We start from the raw sequence: 21,207 nt of genomic DNA on the forward strand, positions 1-21,207 counted from the left end.
TTTTTTTATTTTTAGTAGAGACAGGGTTTCACCATGTTGGCCAGGCTGCTTTCAAATTCCTGACCTCAAGTGATCCACCCCCCTCAGCCTCCCAAAGTGCTGGGATTAAAGGCGTGAGCCACCATGCCCGGCCTCAACAATTATTTATTGAGCATCTACTCTGTGCAGAGGTACTAGGGATACAACATAGACAGAATCCTTGTTTATACTATGTCTGCTTCTAGTTGGAGGGACTGATAATGAAAGAGTAATAATATGTAGTTTTGGACAGTGATCAATGCTGTGATAGTGATAGGCACAGGGGACAACTTTCAAGAGGGTGGTGAAAAAAGCCTCTCTGAGGAGGTGACAAGTGAACTGAATAGTCCATGAGGAGAGTGAGCCAGCCATTTCAAGATCTGAAGGGAAACCAATCCAGGCAGAAGTTACTGCAAGTACAAAGGCCCTGAGGCAGGAGACCCTGGCTTTGCAGAACTGCAAGGCCAGAATGACCACAGAGCATTGAGCCAGAGGGGTCATGGTAGAGTGAGGTCAGCTCATACGACCTCTTGAGCCACAGCAAAGATTCGAATTCTAAATGCAACATGAGGCCAGTTAAGGATTTTAAGTAGCAGTGTAAATTATCTGAATTATGATTTTAAAGGAATGTTCTGGCCAGGTGCAGTGGCTCATGCCTGTAATCCCAGCATTTTGGGAGGCAGAGGTGAGCGGATAACCTGAGGTCAGCAGTTCCAGACTAGCTTGGCCAACACGGTGAAACACTGTCTCTACTAAAAATCCAAAAATTAGTCAGGTATGGTGGTGGGCGCATGTAATCTCAGCTACTTGGGAGGCTGAGGCAGGAGAATCGCTTGAACCAGGGAGGAGGAGGTTGCAGTGAGCAGAGATGGCACCATTGCACTCCAGCCTGGGTGACAGAGCAAGACTCTGTCTCAAAAAAAAATAAGTAAATAAAATAATGTTCTGCAGCCAGCTATATGGAAAATGGGTTATCAAGGGGCAAGACAGGAAGCAGGGAAACTAATTAGGAATCTATTACCAGAGCACAGGAGAAATGTAATGGTGGCTTGGACCAAGGTGTTAACAGTGGAGATGCATGGATAAGTGGTCATATTGGGTATATATTAGATATAGATTCAACAGGACTTGCAGGTGACTTGCATGTTGGGGACTGATAAGGCTTGAAGAATCAACTCCTGAGTGTTTATTAGGAGCAACTGGATGAATGGTGGTACCATTTACTGAGAAAGGGAAGACACAGGGAGAAACACGGGGAGGTTGGGGTGCGGGGGTGGGGGTGGGGGTGGGGGAAGGGAGGGTGTACAGAAATTTGGGCCTGGCCCACTGTGAAACTGTTACCTTTATTCAGTGCAGTAGGGAATCCAAAGAATTTCCACTGCAATTGTGACTCTGAGACTATTTCATTGCCCGATGCCAGGTTCAGAAAACCCCTGACCCCACCACCCTGCCTCTTTATACTCTTGGAGCTAATGATTGGACGCTGGGAGGTTTTGGGGAAAAACAAAAACCCAACATCTCAAAAGGTCTATGCTTGCTAGAAGTTAACAGTCAAAAGCTCTGCCACTTAAATCTTCTGCCTCTTAAATCTTCTCTGAGTCAGCCTAATTGGCAGAGCCTAATTTGCATACAGAACCCTAGCTGCAAGGAAGTTTGGGTAATGTAGTTTCCAGGTGCCCTACCTCTGCAAACCAGGAAAACCGACCAGGAGGACGGAAGTCGAAATGAACGCTGAGCACCGGTCCACTACATCCACCAAGGGTGTGTAATTCACTACCGCCATCATTTGCATATGATGGTAGCCCCCTGTAAATACAAACTTCAAACAATCAATGCTCTCAGAATCCAGCTATGATCTAATCTGGGGGCCTTAAAAGGAAGCCACAGTGGAATCCAATGGAAAACAGGAACCGGCATTATCTAACGGATAATTCCTAGTGAGGAAGACCGGAGTTGGCCTCAGCATGCAGGGGCTGACCTTATCTAAGCCAGAGAGATGGCTTTCCCACCCATACCTCCACAAGACCGAGCCTAGGGGTCCTAACCACCAGTCCCGCTGCCTCCTCCAGCATCTGACCCTCTCGGGAGGCAGTCTAGAGTACTGGCAACGATGACAATGTCTTTGGGAAGCCAGAACTGTGCCTTCGTATGTTTTGATCATCACCACCATTCGGTGGTTATTTCCATGAATGTTTATCAAGGACGAAAGGACAGAAATGAAAAACACGAGATCAACCACCAGGGTTGCTGGTGAAATCCAGACCAGAGAGCGATGGCCCTGGTCCAGAAAGCTAGACAGACCCAAGCACAGAATCGGCCCCCGTTGAGAAGAGGGCATTGGAAAGTAAGGAATCTCGCAGGCAGCCTAGGTGGGGTGTGGGGGTCACCGTAGCTGCACGGTGGGGTGGGGGTGGGAGACGTCCAGGGGCGAGTCAAGGGGGAAGACGGTTGGGAAGAGAGGAAGCCACTGGGTGCAGGGGTCCCGGGGCGGCGACACATCTCGGCCCCCATCCAGGAGCCCTCACCACGCAGACGAGCAGAAGTCAGCGCCAACTCCCACTCCAGCGCCCGCCCGCCGGAGCGAGCGCGGTCCCTTTAAAAACCATGTAAACAAAGCTTTGTTCCCCCAGCCGCCCCTCCTTCCCGCTCCCCCGGCCCGCTCCTTCCTCCCATCCGGCGTCTCCGGGCCGCTGACGTTGCCCGCGCCTTTACGCCGTCCCAGCGGTGCTGCGCATTCTCCAACCACGGCCCGGGCCGCCGGGGCCTGCGCAGCTGAGCGGCGCTACGCCACGAGCGTAGCGCGACGAGCCCCCAGTGCGCAGGCGCAGCGGCGACGGCGTCGGCGGCAGCGGCGGCAGCGGCCCCGGCCGAGGTGCGCGCTGGGGGGGAGGGGGGGCCGGAGAGGAGCATGAATGGAGCAAAATGGCGGATCATGTGCAGGTGAGAGGAGCCGCGGGGTGGAGGGGGTGACCACGGAGAGCGGCGAGTGGAGTGGGGGTCGCACACGGCCCACAGGGCGCCAGCCGGCTCGGGACTCGCCAGGCCCGCGCCGCCGCCACTCGGGGCTCTGGAGCCGCCGCCCGTCCCGGAGCCCCGGGGCCTTTCCCGCCTCCCGGGCCGGGGGCCTCCTCCGTCCCCTCCCACCCGGTCCCACGCCTCGCGCGCGGGGCTGCAGGGGCAGGAACGGGCGTCCCGGCGCGCGCAGCCCACAACGCTCGTCAGTCACTGTCTTCGTGCCCGGGGGAGGCCTCCGTCAAGTCCTCAGGCCCCCCCTGCCCGCCCCACGGTGAAGCGAGGAGGACCCCCTTGCTGACTTTACTGAGGGGGACGCCCCCATGATGCCCGCCATGCCTTAGCAGATAACAAAAAGGAAACCTCGCGCTGATAAACCTCGCTCTCCGGAGTCTTTCCCGCCGCCTTCCTCTCACGCCCCGGAATACGAGAGACCCCCCAGCAGCCCCGGCCTCCTTCCCCGTCCCACGGATGCTCCCTTCACTTCGACACTCCAAATCGCACAGCCCGGAGGGCCGAGCTCCCCGGTCCACCAAAATGGGTGCTCAGGCCTCGGCCCGCCTCCCCTCGCGTACCCCTAGCCACAGTGAAGGAGTTGAGCGCCCACACCTCCTATGAAACACGGGGTGGAGGGGGGTGTGTCTGAAATGAGAGATGGCAGGGTTGGGTGCAGACGTTGCTCGGGAGGGTCTTGATCCGGCTCAAGAGCTGCCCTGAGCGTGCTGTGGGGCCAGGCCACTCTTCTCAAAGACAGGCACAGGCCCTAGAAAGGGATAACCCATACCAAACCCAGTAGCAGCTGGAGGACTGCAGGATTTAATTTCTTGCAAACTAGATAAAGTTTTTCCTGTCTGTGCCTGAGATCTGATATTTTTATGACAGTTATTGATGCACCTCCATTGTGGGGAACCTTCCAGTTTTCTAGGTAGCCAGCTGCACGGGTTTTGTGTTGTGGGAAGGAAAGATTAGAGGGCAAGAAGTGTCGCCTTTATACTCTGTGGCATCATTCCTCAAGTAAAAAGAATGATCTCATTCTTAATACGTCTACAAGAATCTGGAGTGGTGTGACTTCTGCCCCTTTCTTTGGAGAGAAGGGACTAAATAAAAGACTTAATTTTCAGGCCAGAGATCAGTAAAGTAGATCTTCGGAGTGTACGGGACAAGTTGTCAGGACAGAATTATAGCAAGAAACATAATCACAGATGGAAAACCACGGGATTTGTGTTTCAAAGCCAGTACCTTGGCTTAATTCAGAAGTGGCAGTAAAAGTTAATACAAGGAGATGATAATAATAGTGTAGCACCTTGAGTTTTATAGCAGCCATTTCTAAGAAGCGTGGAAGATTTTATGTGATTTTTAAAAATTCTTGCATCTTACAAGACTCAGTAGGCAGGAATTACTTCTGTCGTTTAAAGGAACAAAAACCAAAGCACAAGAATGATAATGAGATTTGGTTAGGGTAAGTCTAAGTGTCCCAAAGTCTGGAGTTTGGGTCCAGTGCGCTTCCTTACGGGGGGGTGGGGGTATGTTTATGAGCATTCTAGAACAGGCTTTGAATAGATAGCCTTTATGAACCATGCTTCGGAATGCAGAGGGAGTCAGTACTTTTATGAACATACATCGTGCTATTTGCTGTTTCCCTTAAAGAAATATCTCTTAATGTGATCTCCCACATTTTCGAAGCAAAAAGGTTGTCATTCCTGTGAAAGTCAGGATGCATCAAAGCAATCTTCACAGCATTTGTCGCTCCAAGGAAGGTCTGTCTTATTTTTAGTAAGATGTTGTTCTCCCACTCACCACTCAAAAATCTACGGAAGTAAGAATTTATTAACTTTTCAAAACAAAGGGGAGCATGTTGGTCAGTGTTTTATTGGTACCTTTTATTTACTTTTAAGACCTGCAATCTGTTGGTCTAAATTAGTGCTTAGTGGTCTTCACATCAACGGAGTAAGTTTGTGAGTGAATTTTTTTCTCTTTAGAGAGAATGGGACATACTGCTTTTCTTTGTTAGACCACTAAGTGTTAATAGTATTGGGCACTCACAGATGTTAAGGTGGTACTTTATTGTGGCAGAAAACCTTCCTATGAAAAAGATACACCCTTCCCTAGGTAGAATGAGTAAGTAAAGGATTCATTAAAGACCAGTCTGCAATGCATTGAGGGGAGGGTGGCAGGGGTATTTTTCTCATAACACTGATCAAACGTGAAGTTTATAAAGGTGTCTGTTACAGATTCATGACTGGTTATTGGAGAGTTGCATTTGTAGAACTAAATAGTCGAGTCATTATGTTATCTAGTGCTTTCCTGAACCACCAGGGTGAGCAGTCTTTTCATAATTGAGGCTGAGTGTCATATGATTCTCGGGTTCTCTCAGGCTGATGTCTTGGATATCTCTCTTCTAAGGATATGTGTTTTTTGGAAGATTTTAAGTGCTATAAAACTTTAGTAATGGGAAAATTATAATATTTGGTTTGCCCTTTAGCTCTGTTGATGTTACAGGCAAGTGTCTGTAGAAGAGTGCCCTTAAACAGCTCCTTGATGTGATGGGTTTCTTACTCTTGGTCTTAGATAACCTTATCTAACTTTCACCCTGAAGACAGGGTGGTTACAAAGCTTTGCCTGGGAGAAAAAAATCAAACTTACTTGTGTTTTTTGTTTAATTATGTTTAGTTGCCCTTCCTTTCATGTTTTTTTTTTAACATATCTAAAGCTGGCAAGTTATTGCAAAGAGATGAAGACAACGCTCAGTGAACAGTGGTGATGAAAAAGATTAAGAAGGATCAGATGTTAGTTTTAATACTGCTAGCTGGTGTTCAGGAGCCCGAGAGGAAAAGGAAAGAATATGATTTATATATCGAATATGTTATTTAATATGAATTACATTAACTTTACTATAAATAATGGAAATGAAGACTGATTCCAGGATTTTGTTGGAATTACTACGTTGTTGTGCTGGGTCTTATTATTTCCTGGGCTCTGCATTATGACTATACTAGGAGAATGTACTATTTGCAAAGTAGTCATAGTTTGTTTTAAATTCCAGGCACAGTAATTAAATATTGACTGCCAGTGTAACTCTAGGGAGTTGTGAAGAATCATTACAACTTGTCAGGTTAAATTTTAGCAGGGTGCAAAAATTCGGCCTGATTATAGCAAAAGTGATGGTTGTTTTTTCAGCTTTTAACAATACGCAAGGAAGTGATAAGTACTATGGGTAGTCCATTTTGAAAAGGGAATTCCGTACAACTTTTGAGAATTTTAAATGGAAGAAACATAACTTTTCTAACTTTTTTCCAGTTCGACTAATACCAGAATGCTTAGTGTGTGCAAGGCCCTTTCTGTACTGGGCACTGCAGAGGATTCAGAATGAGAAAGACACTGGAGCCAGACTGCTGAAATGTCCAATTCTGATGCTCTTTTGGCAGGCTTCAGGAGCACACACATAGATACAAGAAAGAATACATTGATTTCAAAACATGCTACATCTGTGTTGGGTGATAAGCAATAACTATACCCCATCACCCACTCCCACCCTGATTATACCTCTTTCGTGGGTTTATACAAATAATATGTGTGTATTTTATTTCATTATTTTACTCCTATTCAACACCACACTGGAAATGTCTGTATTTAAAACATACATATATATATATATGTATTTATATCTATGTATGTATTTATATCTATATGTATTTATATATATATATATATATATATATTTACTTGATTACTCTGACTTTAGTATATTTCCTGAGAAGCTTTGAGAAAAATTAAGGGATGTATATACACGTGTGGGATCATTCAAACACTTAACACAGAAAAAACAAAATACAGTACAGTGATGGGAGAATCTAATTTAGATGAAGGTATAGAAAGAAGTATCAGGAAGATCCCTGTTCTATATCTTACAGAGAAATTAGCTTCCATTTGACCCAGAAATTGATGTTCATAACCACCAGCTGTATTTTCTTTTTTCTTGGTTGGGTTTTGAAAGAATATTGTACCACAGCCTTTCGAGGTGGGCAAGTTGCCAGTTTAAACCAATAAGCTAATGTCTCTCTGTAGGTACAGCTACTGAGGCTACTTTGCCCACTTCAATATGTGCAAGGAAGATAGTGTTTTGAAACTGCATCTTTTTTTTTTTTTAAACACCTAACATTATCTCACATTTTCTCAGGGTTAGGAATCTGGGAGTGGCTTAACTAGATGGTTTTGGTTCAGGGTCTCATTTGCAGTCAAACTCTCAGCTGGGGCTCCAGGCTGCAGTCTCTATCCCTGACTTGAGGATAGAGAATTTTCTTTAGGTTTACGCACAGTGGTCCTGGTCAGTCCTCAGTTCCTCACTGGCTGTTGTCCAGAGGCTGCAGTTCTTTACCAATGGGCCTCTCCTAGTGCATCATTTTTAAGGACTTCATTAAATTCTGTAATGATATATGCTGTGTATAAGTGACCCATCTTTGTTATTTTTTTCAAAAACTTTTTATTGAAATATATACCTGCAGACAGGTACAGAAATCATATGTGTTCAGCTTGATGAATTTTCACAAAATGAATACTCCTTCCTAACCAGCACCCAAATCAAGTCAGTATTATCTGTGCCCCAGAAGTCCCCTGATACCGTCTCAACAGCTACCCGTAGCCCCCCACCCTACCCTACCCCAGTAACTACTATCCGGTCATTTTATTTTTAAATCTGCTTTTCGAACTCAAGCTGAGTAACTTGAGAGTTTTAGCTTCAAAGCCAGGGGGAGAAGCAGTACAGAGCAGTGATTATACAGCTTTGGGGGGATTTATTTCAGAATGTGATGGAAGCTGTTACTGCTCTCTGGTGGGGGTGGGGAGAGTGTGCCTACACAAAATTTTACCTACAATTTTAGGCCATTCACGAACCTTGTTAACTAGAGTTTAAAGATAGGTTTCTTTTTAGATGAAAATGCTCACAACATTTTATTGAGAAACTGACTTACAAGTATTTCTCTTCTGACTTACTTGAAAAGCAAGTTCAGGACCATGATAAATGTTCCTGGACAGCTACATGCAAGCTGAATTTTTAAATACTGAATTAAATTCTTGAGGACGATTAATGGTGACCAGTTAAGCATCTACTAATATCCCATTTTTATTACTGTGCAGACACATAGAAGGAAATACAAGATGTGATATTCGACTTTCAGGGCCTTACATTGAATTGAGCATCACAACAAGCCTGGTCATTGAGTTGTGAATTTGTAGTGAGACTGGTTTTGTCAACATGTCCCTGAATGGGGGGCAGTCACTACGCCGTTATCTTTTTCCCCCATTCCAATACATCTCTGGAATACATTCATTCCTAACGTTTATAGTGACTCATTACTAGGAAATTCTCAGTGGAATGGGATTGGTACCCAGGAGGCATATCAAAATCTTGGGGGAGGGAGACATTCGTAAAAACCTAGATCCTAAGTATTTCTGATATTTGCTTCAATGGCTGTTCACCCCTTCGCACATGTGTGCATGCACACAAGGACACACACACACTCCTACTGCCATAAAATGGGAAGGATGTATTTAAGAGAAGGCAGAATTGGAAACTTCATGCTAGCATTAATGATCTCATTTAGTGCTCACCGCAGCAATGTAACATCGGTATAGAGATAATAGTAATAGAATTTTCCTTGAAATAAGCTGATTAAAAAACCTGGTATCCCTGGAAGACTGGAGAACTCGCTGTTGGAAGATTTAGGTGATATTCATGGTGGTGGTTATTGTAAGACTTACTGGAGTGTGACTTGGTTGGTCATAGGGAAAGGGGGATACCAGTATTAACTGAGTGTCTGTTATATGCCAGGCACCATGCTAAGCCTTTTATAGTGTTACGCCATTTAATTGGGAAACTCGTTTGGTCTCTGAGCCTGGATTAAGTGATCTGTGAAGTCCCTTGTACTTCAAGCATTCTGGATGGGATTTCCAGTTGTCATCCTTATATTCTCTCCCCAATATACCACCGTGTTCTCAATTCATATGTACATGTTTGTAAAATTTCTTAATACATTTTTGCTCAAACTAACATTTCCATTTTATCTATCTTAAATATATCTTCCTCCTCTTTACGCCCAATTTCTTAAACTCCCAGAGTTTTTTTCTGTAAGATCTAGTCATCTGTAGCACTTCTCACAAATTGAGCTCTCTTATGCCCCAAACAGTAACGGAAGAGGTCTCTTAGTTGGACAATAAGCAGTGAAAGATATTTCTTATGGGACAAGAAATTAACATTATTAGTCAAATGTTGTTGCCAGTAGGCTGAGAAATGATTCTCACTTAAAAGCCCCTGGGTTTTAAACCTCTCTTAGAAAAACATTAGTTAGATGAAAAAACAAAATCAAAATGTTTTCCTCTGGAAAAAAAGATTCCTCTGAAAACAAGCAGATTATTAAAATATCCCTTGTACTACTTCAGGAAATTGTAATCTTATAGCTGCGGTGGCCTTTTAGCTTTTAAATGTATGAACTTGTGTTGGACACATGCTGATCTCATTGGTACTTCACGTGATAAGAAATTATGATATTTACAGTGTGCAGTCTCAGAAAGAATTGAGAGTTTTGCTAGACATTTGCCCTAAAGTTTGAGTCAATTTACAGTTTAAAGGGGTGTATTTAAGGCTAGAAAAGGGAAATTAAGGGTTTTCTTAGGATTTTTTCCAATTCTATTTAGAATTGTTTGCAAAGTTTTGAAAGCATATGTCATGAGTTGGGCAAAAATTATTTCAAAGCTTGTTTTTTTTTAACCTCATTCACCTCCACTAACTCCTGAACTTCAGTGCTTTATTTCTGTCTTCCAAAAAGATATTGTCTAAAATTAGTCATGAAATTTAACTTTAAGAACTTGTTACATACAGTTTGCTCTGAAAAAGATCTGGGAAACCCGATGTATATTTCACATATCTATACATCTATACTCAGTTGAAAAAAAAGTCTAAATTTTGCCCAATATATAGCCACAAATTATTTAGAATATAATGTTTTGTGTTAGTAGGTGATTTTTTTATCTTCAGCTTGTCATTGACCCATCTAAGGATCCCTGCGAGGTCTTATCAAAAACTAGCCTGGGGCATACCCAAGAATTTTAAAGATTAAATAAAACTTACTGGAAAATGTGACCTTGTTTTCCTTAGTCTTAATATTTTGAACTGATAATGTTCTAGAACTGAGCAACTTTCTTCAGGCCTTCATAAAACCAATATTAAATTGTTTTTAGGCGAATTGAACCTGAGCAACAGGGAGTATTTAAGGATAAGCCAGGCAGGGGCACACATGCTTGTAGTCCCACCTACTGGGGAGGCTAAGCTGGGAGGATCACTTGGGTACAGGAGTTCAAGTCCAGCCTGGGTAACATAGCAAGACCCCAAGTCTTAAAAAAAAATAATAAAATAAAATTCAAATAAAATAAAGACATTATCCCACAGGTGTTACAAATGAAAATTTGTTGTAATGTAAAGGATTATTTACTAGTTCTTGGAATGCTACAGTTAGCCACTCTCCAAACAGGGAGAGCAGAATGTTGTGAGCAAGAAGTTTTAATTTCACAGAATTCCTAAAACCTGTCCATTCAGAGCTGTTTGGTTTAGGTTACTATTAATGTACCGTAGAGGTTCCCAGAGGCACATTTCCTATCAACATTGATAGGGTGAGACTTAAAAAGCAACTTTTTTTTTTTTTTTTTTAAGATGGAGTTTTGCTCTTGTTGCCCAGGCTGGAGTGCAGTGGCGCAATCTCCGCTCACCGTTACATCTGCCCTCCCGGGTTCAAGCAATTCTCCTGCCTCAGCCTCCCAAGTAGCTGGGATTACAGGCATGCACCACCACGCCCAGCTAATTTTGTATTTTTAGTAGAGACGGGGTTTCTCCATTTTGGCCCGACTGGTCTTGAGCTCCCGACTTCAGGTGATCCTCCTGTCTCGGCCTCCCAAAGTGCTGGGATTACAGGCGTGAGCCACCGTGCCCGGCTGACCCAACTTCTTATCTATTCCTCCCATACCCATCACCTCAAATGTAAACAGCACTCAGGAAAGTGGATATTTGGTTCATAGAGATTACTGTTGTGTAAATCTGTTGCCAGTGGAATAAAATCTTTCCTTTTTACTCAAGTTTTATGCGTACAGTAAACTGCATCCATTTAAAGTGTACAAATTGACAGATACATACACCTGTGACTCCGGGATCAAAATATGGAACATTTCCTTTTTGCAGTCTGTCCCTCCCTCAGGTCTCAGCCCCACACAACTCTGTTCTGCTTTCTGTCACTATAAATTAGTTTGCATTTTCTGGAATTTTATATAATGGACTTACTGTATAGTCTTGTTTTCTGACTTCTTTCCGTCAGCACAGTGACTCTGAGATTCATTCTCATTGTTGCATAATAGGAGTGCTTGGTTACTTTTCATTGTTGACAAGTATTCCATTGTATGAATATATCACATTGGATGTATCCATTCACTCTTTGGGAGACATTCAGGTTGTTCCCAGTTTTTAGTCATTGTGAATAAAGGCGCTGTGAATATTCATTTACCAGTCTCTGTATGGATGTACATTTTTATTTCTCTTGATTACCTGGGAGTAGAATGGCTGAGTCTTACTGTGTATGTTTACATTTTTAAAGAAACTGTCAATTTTCCAAAGTGACTGTACCTCGAGTTATTTCATAACTTCACCAACATTTAGTATTGTCATTCTTTTGCCATTCTAGTAGGATCTTGTGTTTTTAGTTTGTACTTCTTTGATGACTAACATGTTGAGCATCTCTTCATGTGCTTACTGACATTTGTATATCTCAGGCTTGCAAACCAGGCTGGTGTTTTGGCCTGACAGCCTGTTTTTGTATGGCCTGCACCCTGAGAATAGCTTTTACATTTTAAATGATTGAAAACATCTAAAAGAATAATACTCCATGTTGCATGATAATTATATGAAATTCTGATTTCGTTGTTGATAAATAAGGTTTATTGGAACATGCATTCATCTGTGTATCCCCTATGGCTATTTTTGTACCACAGTGGCAGAGTTGAATAGTCTTGACAGACATTTTGGCCTAAAATATTTACTTTCTGGCCCTTTAGAGAAAACATTTGCAGACTCCTTGTAGATCTTCTTTGGTGATGTGCCCCTTCAAATCTATTGCCTGACTTTTGGGTGGAGGAGGTACCAGCCCAGTAAGTTTCTAACCCAAACCCAGTTTGACAGGAACTGCATCAAGTTCTTCAGTCGTGCCAACCACATTTCAAGTGCTCAGTAGCCGCATGAGGCTAGTGGCTACCATATTGCATAGTGCAGATATAAAATATTTCCACTATCACGGAAATTTCTATTGGACAGTGCTACTCTCGAATAAACTTGCTACTGAACCAAAGGGATTAGAAGCAAAGTGGAACATAGCTTTCCTGGATGTCCGTAAAAATAAGCTAGATCCTCGTCCTCTCAGATGTGTGCGAATGCAAATGGATATATTTTGTTATCCATGTATGTCCTGTTCTCTTGGCCAAGTGATGAGGGGAAGCAGTTAACTCATAAAAGAAATTCGGAATTTTACTGATAGGAAATAGTGTTTTAAGGGGAAAAAAACAAGTGTTAATTTATTATCTCCCAAAGCGTTTTGCAAAGAACAAACCTTCTAAAATTCCCACATATTTATAACTATTTTACAGATGAGATGAAGAATATGGAGGGAGATATTAAACCATGAAATCACTTTTTCCTGGTGCTAAGTCCTGATATACTAGCAATCCTAGTTCTCTTCAGCTTCTAATTTTAAAATATTATTTATCATAAAGTTTTTCATAATAGCATGAGCTTTGAAAATAATTCAGAAATATTCTAAGTTGAAATGGCTAAGATAGCCTATTTCAAGATTGAATTTAAAGGATTTTTTTTTTTTCCACTGTAAACTGTTTTGTGTTACTGCGCTAAGGGGCAGGCATAACTGACTCTAAAGAGTGAAGTGAAAGTCAGTAAATCTATGATTACATAGTCATTCTCTTTGACAAAAATATTATGTAATTATGAATTATTTTGTTCTTAACATAGAGATGTTTGTAAGTTTTTGGTGATTCATCACTCATGTCAATATCTCCCTAATCCATCCTAGAAATAAATGTTTTGCTGAAGTAGGAATCTAAATGCACCAGCTAACACTGAGAAAGTGGAGGAAATGTGTGATGAGTGGATGTTTTAGAGGCACCCAGAAGGATATGTTTTAAAACAACTTCTGCCATTTCTGGTTTCAAACATGGTTTTTGTCACATTCTCTAATTGACCAGATGTATTTTATGTGCACCCTAAATGTTCACCTATTTAACAGAATAGTATTGTTTAGAATGGTATTGTCCTTCTGGTTATTTGGTGAGATACACACATCAGTAAACATTCCCTCATTTGGCTGGTATTGTTTGATGATGTACTGTGTGCCAGATTGTTAGGCAATGGAAATATAAATGTGAATAAAATACAGTGTCCTTGCTCAAGGACCTGAATAGCTAGAAATGTATGCCAATAAGGGTTATAGAGTGAGATCAGTGATAGGACACGTCTATGCATGGAACATAAGACGCAAGGGTCAGTCCTCCCTTGGAGATCCAGGAAAGCCTTCTTAAAGTGGTGAATAATTAAGCCAGATCTGAAAAGGCCTGGTGTCCTCCAGACTGATAAGAGCACACCAAGCAGAGTACCATAGATAAAGCTATATATATGTTCACTTAACATTCCAGGAAAGCAAATATGGCTTCTGTGGAGGAAATCAATGTAATGATAGGAAGAGACCAGAACATGGAAGTGCCTGTTGTAGCATAATAATTGTACCATAGGTGTGTAGTTGAAGGTTTTTCAGTAGAGTGACAGAGTAATTACTGCAACAATGGTATAGGAAGTTGATTGTTTATCTGTTATCAAGTTGAATTAGAACTCACATTTTTTTCATAGTGAAATTCCATTTCAATAGCCTTTAGATGCTGTAAATATCTCAGATGTCAGCTACTTTGTTGCCCAAGCTGGAGTGCAGTGGTGCGATCTCTGATCTCAGCTCACTGCAACCTCTGCCTTCTGGGTTCAAGCAGTTCTCCCACTTCAGCCTCCCAAATAAGGCTGGGACTACACCACCATGCCCAGCTAATTGTTGTATGTTTTGGTAGAGACAGGGTTTCATCATGTTGGCCAGGCTGGTCTTGAACTCCTGACCTCAAGTGATCTGCCCACCTCTGCTTCCCAAAGTGCTGGGATTACAGCCATGAGCCACTGTGCCCACCCCATGCCTATCTTACTTCTCTCTCTCTCTCTCTCTTTTTTTTTTTTGTAGACAGAATCTTGCTCTGTTGACCAGGCAAGAGTGCAGTGGCACAATCTCGGCTCACTGCAACCTCCACCTCCCAGGTTCAAGTGATTCTCCTGCTTCAGCCTCCCAAGTAGTGGGAATACAAGCACCTGCCACCACGCCCAGTTAATTTTTGTATTTTTAGTAGCGGTGGGGTTTCACCATCTTGGTCAGGCTGGTCTCGAACTCTTGACCTCGGCCTCCCAAATTGCTGGGATTACAGGCGTGAGCCACCGCACCTGGCCCATGCCTACCTTATTTCTTATTAACTTATATCAACCGCAAGACTTGAGTGAAACACTGATATTTTATTCTATTTTGTTTGCTGGAACAGCCTCAGATTCTGTTACCACTGACAAGAGTAAAATGTTTTTTACAACCAGCAATGAAATAGGCATGCATTTAATTTATTGGCATGCATTTAATGCAAGAAAGAAGAGGTCGTAGTCTCAGGAGTTTGAATGAATCATGAATTGTTGACTACTCTGGCCGCCAATACCCCTTAAAGGTTTCTATCAATTCTACCTTATCTACTCTTGGTCTGTTTTGTCTCTCCATCCCATGTTTTAACTGTTAGAAAACCAGATTCATTTTCTTTATCCTGTATCAACTGTTGTTTCAAGGGTATCTAGAAAAGACTTCTTTTTTAAAATCTTTTATTCTGTTAGAAGATTATTTAATTTATTTATTTTGAGACGAAGTCTTGCCCTTGTTGCCCAGGTTGGAGTGCAGTGGCGTGATCTTGGCCCATTGCAACCTCCGCCTCCTGGGTTCAAGCGATTTTCCTGCCTCAGCCTCCTGAGTAGCTGAGATTACAAGCACCCACCACCACGCCCAGCTAATTCTTGTGTTTTTAGTAGAGACGGAGTTTCACCATGTTGGCCAGGCTGGTCTCGAACTCCTGACCTCAGGTGATCTGCACACCTCCCAAAGTGCTGAGATGGCAGGCCTGAGCCACCACGCCTGGCCAGAAGTTTCTTTTAAGTATGCTGTTTGCCTGGTCTTCCTTATTTGCTGACTTGATTAATAAAAATCATTTTCTATAGATCATACAGCAGTGTAAACTTGAAAAGCAAATTGATATTTTACAAAACTGTTCAGGGAAAAATGATTTAGAATTCCAGAGAATGAGAAAACTAGTAATGTGTGGGGCATGTATGTCAAAACTTCTTAAGAAACATTTACTTAATATTCTTTTTTACTTTTTTTTAGTCAGAGAGTAAATATGAAACCCTGAATTCTTTGCTTCTGTGAATCAAAGTAAAGGGTTCCAGGATTAAGTATTGTGATTGCTTTTATCTTTCTTCCCTTTAATGTTCTGTTTCGAGTTTCTTATGCTTCTTTCTTGCCGAATCTTCTAAAGGAGTACCCGTGGTGTTTTGGGTTTTCTCATGGGAAAAGAGATAAGGAGGGCCGAAAAGCTTTCTTTTGAATTTTTATGCCAGTTAAAACTCTGTCTTCTTCCTTTATGCCTTTATTTCTTATCTCTTCTTTTATTATTTCTAACGTTTAAATGTTTATATAACAATTGGACCACAGGTCAGTAGGCCAGAGGGGATGCTAAATGTTAATACAATCTAGCGGCTAGTCATAAACTGTAGGCTATTCATTGTTTATACCTGTGATATAGAGGTGTATACATGAATAAATAACATACAAAATGGGAGTGTTCAAGGAAAGTTGGCTGTAATGTATATTTAATATTCACATTGACCTCTGTTAGAGAATCAAAGGTGTGTTTCTACAGGCAAGGAAATATTCATTGGCATGTGGTATACTGTAGTATTTTACTGCCAGGATTATAGGCATATATCACATTCTAAGGTTTTAGAACATAATGGAAATTTCCTTCTCCTTTTGCTGGAAATTTTTTTTTTTTTTTTTTGAGATGGAGTCTTACTCCATCCAGCCCAGGCTGGAGTACAGTGGCGCAATCTCGGCTCACTGCAACCTCCACCTCCTGGGTTCAAGCGATTCTCCTGTCTCAGCCTCCCAAGTAGCTGGGACTACGGGCATGTGCCACCACACCCGGCTAATTTTTTCTCTTTTTAGTAGAGACGGGGTTTCACCATGTTAGCCAGGATGGTCTTGATCTCCTGACCTCATGATCTGCCCACCTCGGCCTCCCAAAGTGCTGGGATTACAGGCGTGAGCCACTGCGCCCAGCCCCTCCTTTTGCTGGATTTTACAGTGTGATTGTTACTGTTATTTAATAGATAATACAATACAGTTTGAAAATTTCTCTAATTTTAGGCCTCAAGGCTATATATATCATTAGTTTCCTGAGTACATGTACAAGTCTGTTTAACATTGAAATATTACCCTGACTCTTGTTTTTAAACAGAGACAGCATTATTCTATTAACACTGTAACATTTTTTATATTATATTTTATTTATATGGTGGGTCTATTAAGAAAGCATTGTTAAACCAGTTAACATTTCTCTACCAGGTCTACCCCTTTTGTTTGCCCATAGCTGAATATTTGTAATGTTTCATTTGTGAATGCAGAAATTTTACTGTGTGTCCATGGTATTCAGAATAATAACTGTTATCAGGTTAATGAAGTGATATTAGAATCACATCGTTTTTAAGCTAGAAAAAAATCTTAGAGTGTGATTATGTAGTAAAAAGAATTCATACACCCTTTTTTAGAGGGTAGCTAACCGTATATTGTTTGTTAGAGGTAATGTATGAATTTTAACTTTTCCAGCCATTAAAATCTTAATTTTGTTATGTTGTTAGCATAATGAAAGAAAATGTACAAGTAAACATGCTTAAGGTTTAAACGAGAAAATTTTTTTTAGTTGCATATTGTTACGGGCAAATACTGTGCTGCATACTAGAGATAAAGCAGAGAACAAAATAGGCATGTCCTTGCTTTCATAGTTCTTATAGATACTCAGTAAATTATACCAATAAATATATTTTTATAAATTGCAGTGAGTGCTGTGAAGAAAAGTGTTGTAATGAAATATTTTGGCCGGGCATGGTGGCTCATGCCTATAATCCCAGCACTTGGGAGGCTGAGGCAGGCAGATCACCTGAGGTCGGGAGTTTGAGACCAGCCTGACCAACATGGAGAAACCCTGTCTCTACTAAAAATACAAAATTAGCCGGGCATGGTGGCACATGCCTGTAATCCCAGCTACTTGGGAGGCTGAGGCAGGAGAATTGCTTGAACCTGGGAGGTGGAGGTTACGGTGAGCTGAGATTGCGCCACTGCACTCCAGCCTGGGCAACAAGAGTGAAACTCCGTCTCAAAAAAAAAAAAAAGAAATATTTTAAGATAGAGAACTGATATTTTTATTTCGAGGTGACAGTATTCATTGAAAGAAGGGGACAGTGTACCAGACAAAAAGAAATGACATGTTGAAAGTTCCTGAGGTGAGAACGACGTGGATGAACTGTAAGGAGATATCCTGACTGAAGCTTGGGGAGCTAAGGAGGCAGTGGGGCTCAAGAGATTAGCAAGAACTAGAATATGGTGGATTGCTATGCAGGCATTCAAGCCAGATATCCAGAGATTTGAGTGACTTATTAAAATGCTAATTCCGTAAATTAGGAAAAAGCAAGGAGTGAAGCGTTGTGTGAACATCTTGACTATGATTTTCAGTTGCAGGGACTCACGCAAGGTGGATTGTAATAGCAAAAAAGTGAAAGTACACCACAAAGCAAGTTGTGACATCTGTGTGATTAATGAAGAAAAAAATTTCGTATGTTTTCAGTTGGGCTGTTTGTTGGAATTAGGTCATGAGAAATGATAAACTAAAATAAGGACATTTGCATTGTATGTAGGCATTACCAAGACCAAAAACCACACTTCCCATTTGCATCAGGACAGTCACAAAGGAGCTTCCATGCTTACTGCTCTGGGTTTTAGTTCTCTTAGGTTTGGGCCCTAATTGATGTTGCCTACTCTTTAGTTAGTACAGCCAGGCATCTAAAAGGACTTTTGTATTTAAATAGCAGCTGTAGATATTTGTGGCAGGAAGTTTCGATGCTAACTAGTTCGCCATATTGCTGGAACCAAAAGTCTCAACCTAGTTTACAGAGTTTTCAAATGCATTCTTTCTTTTGATTTTTATATCAAGGTGCAGGCTTCTTTCAGGTGAACAAACTAATTGGAAATTAAAGTAATTTGGACATTTTGCCTAAAGTCCCACAAATAGTGAGAGTCAGGATTAAAACTCTAGTTTTAAGCTTCATGTTCGGGTATCTTTCCAGTACTTTCCAGTACTCCCTCCTTTCCATTAAATACAGATAGTCTTAACTCATATATTTGGTGTGTGCATTAGTTTTCACTGACTAGCTTGACCTTTTGCTTCTTTCTCATAGATAGGACTTTAAGAGGAGTTTGTTTTATTAGACCGAATCTGGAGGGAGTGTTGGATTTTGAAGCAAGATCTAAATTTTAATCCATTTAGTAGTGGTGTAGTGGTGTAGTAGAAGGTTAAATAACTTTAACCTTCAGAGCTTTAGTTTTCTTATATATAAAATGATGTTGGGCTTCCTACTAATTAAATCCATGGCCCTTCTCATGCCGGTGCAGAGTCCGCATGAGGGGTGGTATGGGGCAAGATCTCTCTCTCTCTCTTTCATCTGCAAATCCCGCAGGCTCAGTCAGCTTTCCTCGTTTTTTGGTAGTTGCCACTATTCTGTCCCTTGGGGTTTTCTTTTCTCAAAACCTTTTTGTGGAGTATTTCTCTCCAAAACAACCTCGTAGAACCCTTTTTTGCCCCAGTTGCTACAGGAAAGATCGACTGGGCATAAAATAACAACAGTATTTATTGAGCTCTTATCACCTATCAGGCAATTTGCTAAGTGTAAATTCCCTTAGTTTCCAGTCTTTCAATGTCTGCTAACCCTACCTCTGCTAAAATTGCCTGGGACCACACTTGAACCTACTGAATCAGGGTTTCATTGTGACATGTTGATTTTAAGATCAGCACCCTCAAGTCATTCCGATTAGCAGCCATTTGTGGATCACTGATAATTATTCCTTCTACCATGGCCTCTGTCTCTGTGTCCAGAAGATGCAGTCAATCAGCAGAACAATTTTTGCCCTTTTGTTTCATAGATGTAATTTGAATCTCATAGTCTGCAGTCTTGCCCAGTATCTAGGTCACTAGATTTCTGCCCTGTAAAGAATGTTTGATGCTTGTTTTCACCAATGTTGCTATATGTATTAGATGATACATATTCTAAAGATAGTCTCAAAAGATTAATCTCCCAATTTTGATGACTCTTCAAATTTTGTGAAGCCACAAAAGCAGCATTTCCTAAGTATTTTTTGGCTCATTGGTCTATCACCTGTTGCCCACAACAAGGATTATTTGATCTTAAAAGTTGGAAACTACATATTGTAACTTTCTCTTAGACATTTTTGGTGTATATTAGCATACTAAAGACTCTTAGGAGTTCTTCTGTTTAAAAATGATTTTACTTTGGTTAACTGGGCAGTTCCCAGACTGGGATTTTTTTATCATGTAATCCTATTAGTGGCCAGTGTGAAACACTCACTGCTCTATAGGTAGAATTTTCTGGGGATTTTTCTCTTCTTTTTTCATTTGAAAAAGAGGAATAATATTTACTTCATATAGGGTGGTTTTGCGGGTGAAATGAGAGTTGAGGGGGAAGCATTGTTGAGTGGTTAACTAGGTGATGCACTGCTGACCTAAGTGCCTTGCTGTTGGATACTGGCCTTAGCAAGATAAAAACTCACTCTGCCATCAACCTTTAGATCACTCTTAACAGACTCAGACTTTGACTAATCTGTTATCAACCTTTAGATCACTCTTAACAGACTCAGACTTTGACTAATCTGTTAGTTCCAAAATTATGCCTGATTTTTAATGCATAGCACAATAAGAGGTTAAAAGTTTCAAAACTGCCTATCTTGTGGAATTTTTGGCATGGCTAGAAAGTGTTTAGATTAACGTGTAATTTATATAATCATTGGTAGATTATAAATGACCACCATAGAGCATACACAAATTCATATTAGTCGAATAAATGAATCAGTCTTATTTGGATGTGTTAAATGTATTTCCAAAACACACTTGAGTTCGGTCATTAAACTGTTCGCTTTTTAAAACATCTTGATCTGTTACGTTTCAGGCTGAAGCACTTTTAATGTCTTACGGTAATAGTTACCAAGAAGATTAAACCTCTTAGTACGCATGTAATAGGAAAGACTTTTAATTGATGTTTTGCTGGCAGACTCCACAGGAGCTGAGTTTAGTGTACTTTTCCAACTGTGCTTGTCTAGTTTCCTAGGATTCTGAAGTAGCTCATGGCTGTTTCCCTCTGTTCCCATCACTGCTCCTGTCACTGCAGTGGCCCCATCGACAACAGCTGCCATTTGTCAGCACAGGGAAGGTATTTCTTTTTGGAGTTAGTTCATTAATTATTAAAAGGTTCACTGAAATCATCAAAAGTTATTTATTGGTAACCCTGTTTAATTGTAGAGGATCAAGCAGAAATTGAAGTACCCTGGACCAACAAGGAAATCAGTACTCGATTCTTGGTATCTTTGTTCCTCTTTTATAAAAGGAATATATATTTGTTAAGCAGATATTATGTTCAAATTGATCGTCAGTTTTTGCAAATAGAAATGTTATGTGAGTAAATGACAATCTTCAAAGGTTTTGGAGTAATTTATAAAGTAGACCCAAATTTTGCATTAAACTCCCACTTTCATTAAACTTTTATTACTAAAGCTTCAGAGAAACAAGATATAGATGATATTTATGAGCCTTTCATATCAGTTTTTTTTTTTTCAAACTTTCTTCATATCTAACCCCCTTTTAAATGGCTACTGGTGTCTCACAAGCCCTCTGGTA

The 21,207-nt window shown here is 41.2% G+C and overlaps 1 protein-coding gene across 3 annotated transcripts in view; it reads left to right on the plus strand.

The window, feature by feature from the left end:
- Positions 1-2,831: 2,831 nt before the first annotated feature.
- The window catches only part of XPO7 (exportin 7), an 85,673-nt gene continuing 67,297 nt past the window's right edge, over positions 2,832-21,207 (plus strand). For all 3 annotated transcript variants that reach the window (XM_055295564.2, XM_055295565.2, XM_055295567.2), the window contains exon 1: positions 2,832-2,958. In XM_055295564.2, the coding sequence (XP_055151539.2) occupies positions 2,941-2,958 (18 nt within the window). In that variant the 5' untranslated portion in view covers positions 2,832-2,940. The remainder of the gene's footprint in view (positions 2,959-21,207) is intronic.

This window comes from Symphalangus syndactylus, chromosome 10 (genome assembly GCF_028878055.3).
Source record: "Symphalangus syndactylus isolate Jambi chromosome 10, NHGRI_mSymSyn1-v2.1_pri, whole genome shotgun sequence".
NCBI lineage: Eukaryota > Metazoa > Chordata > Mammalia > Primates > Hylobatidae > Symphalangus > Symphalangus syndactylus.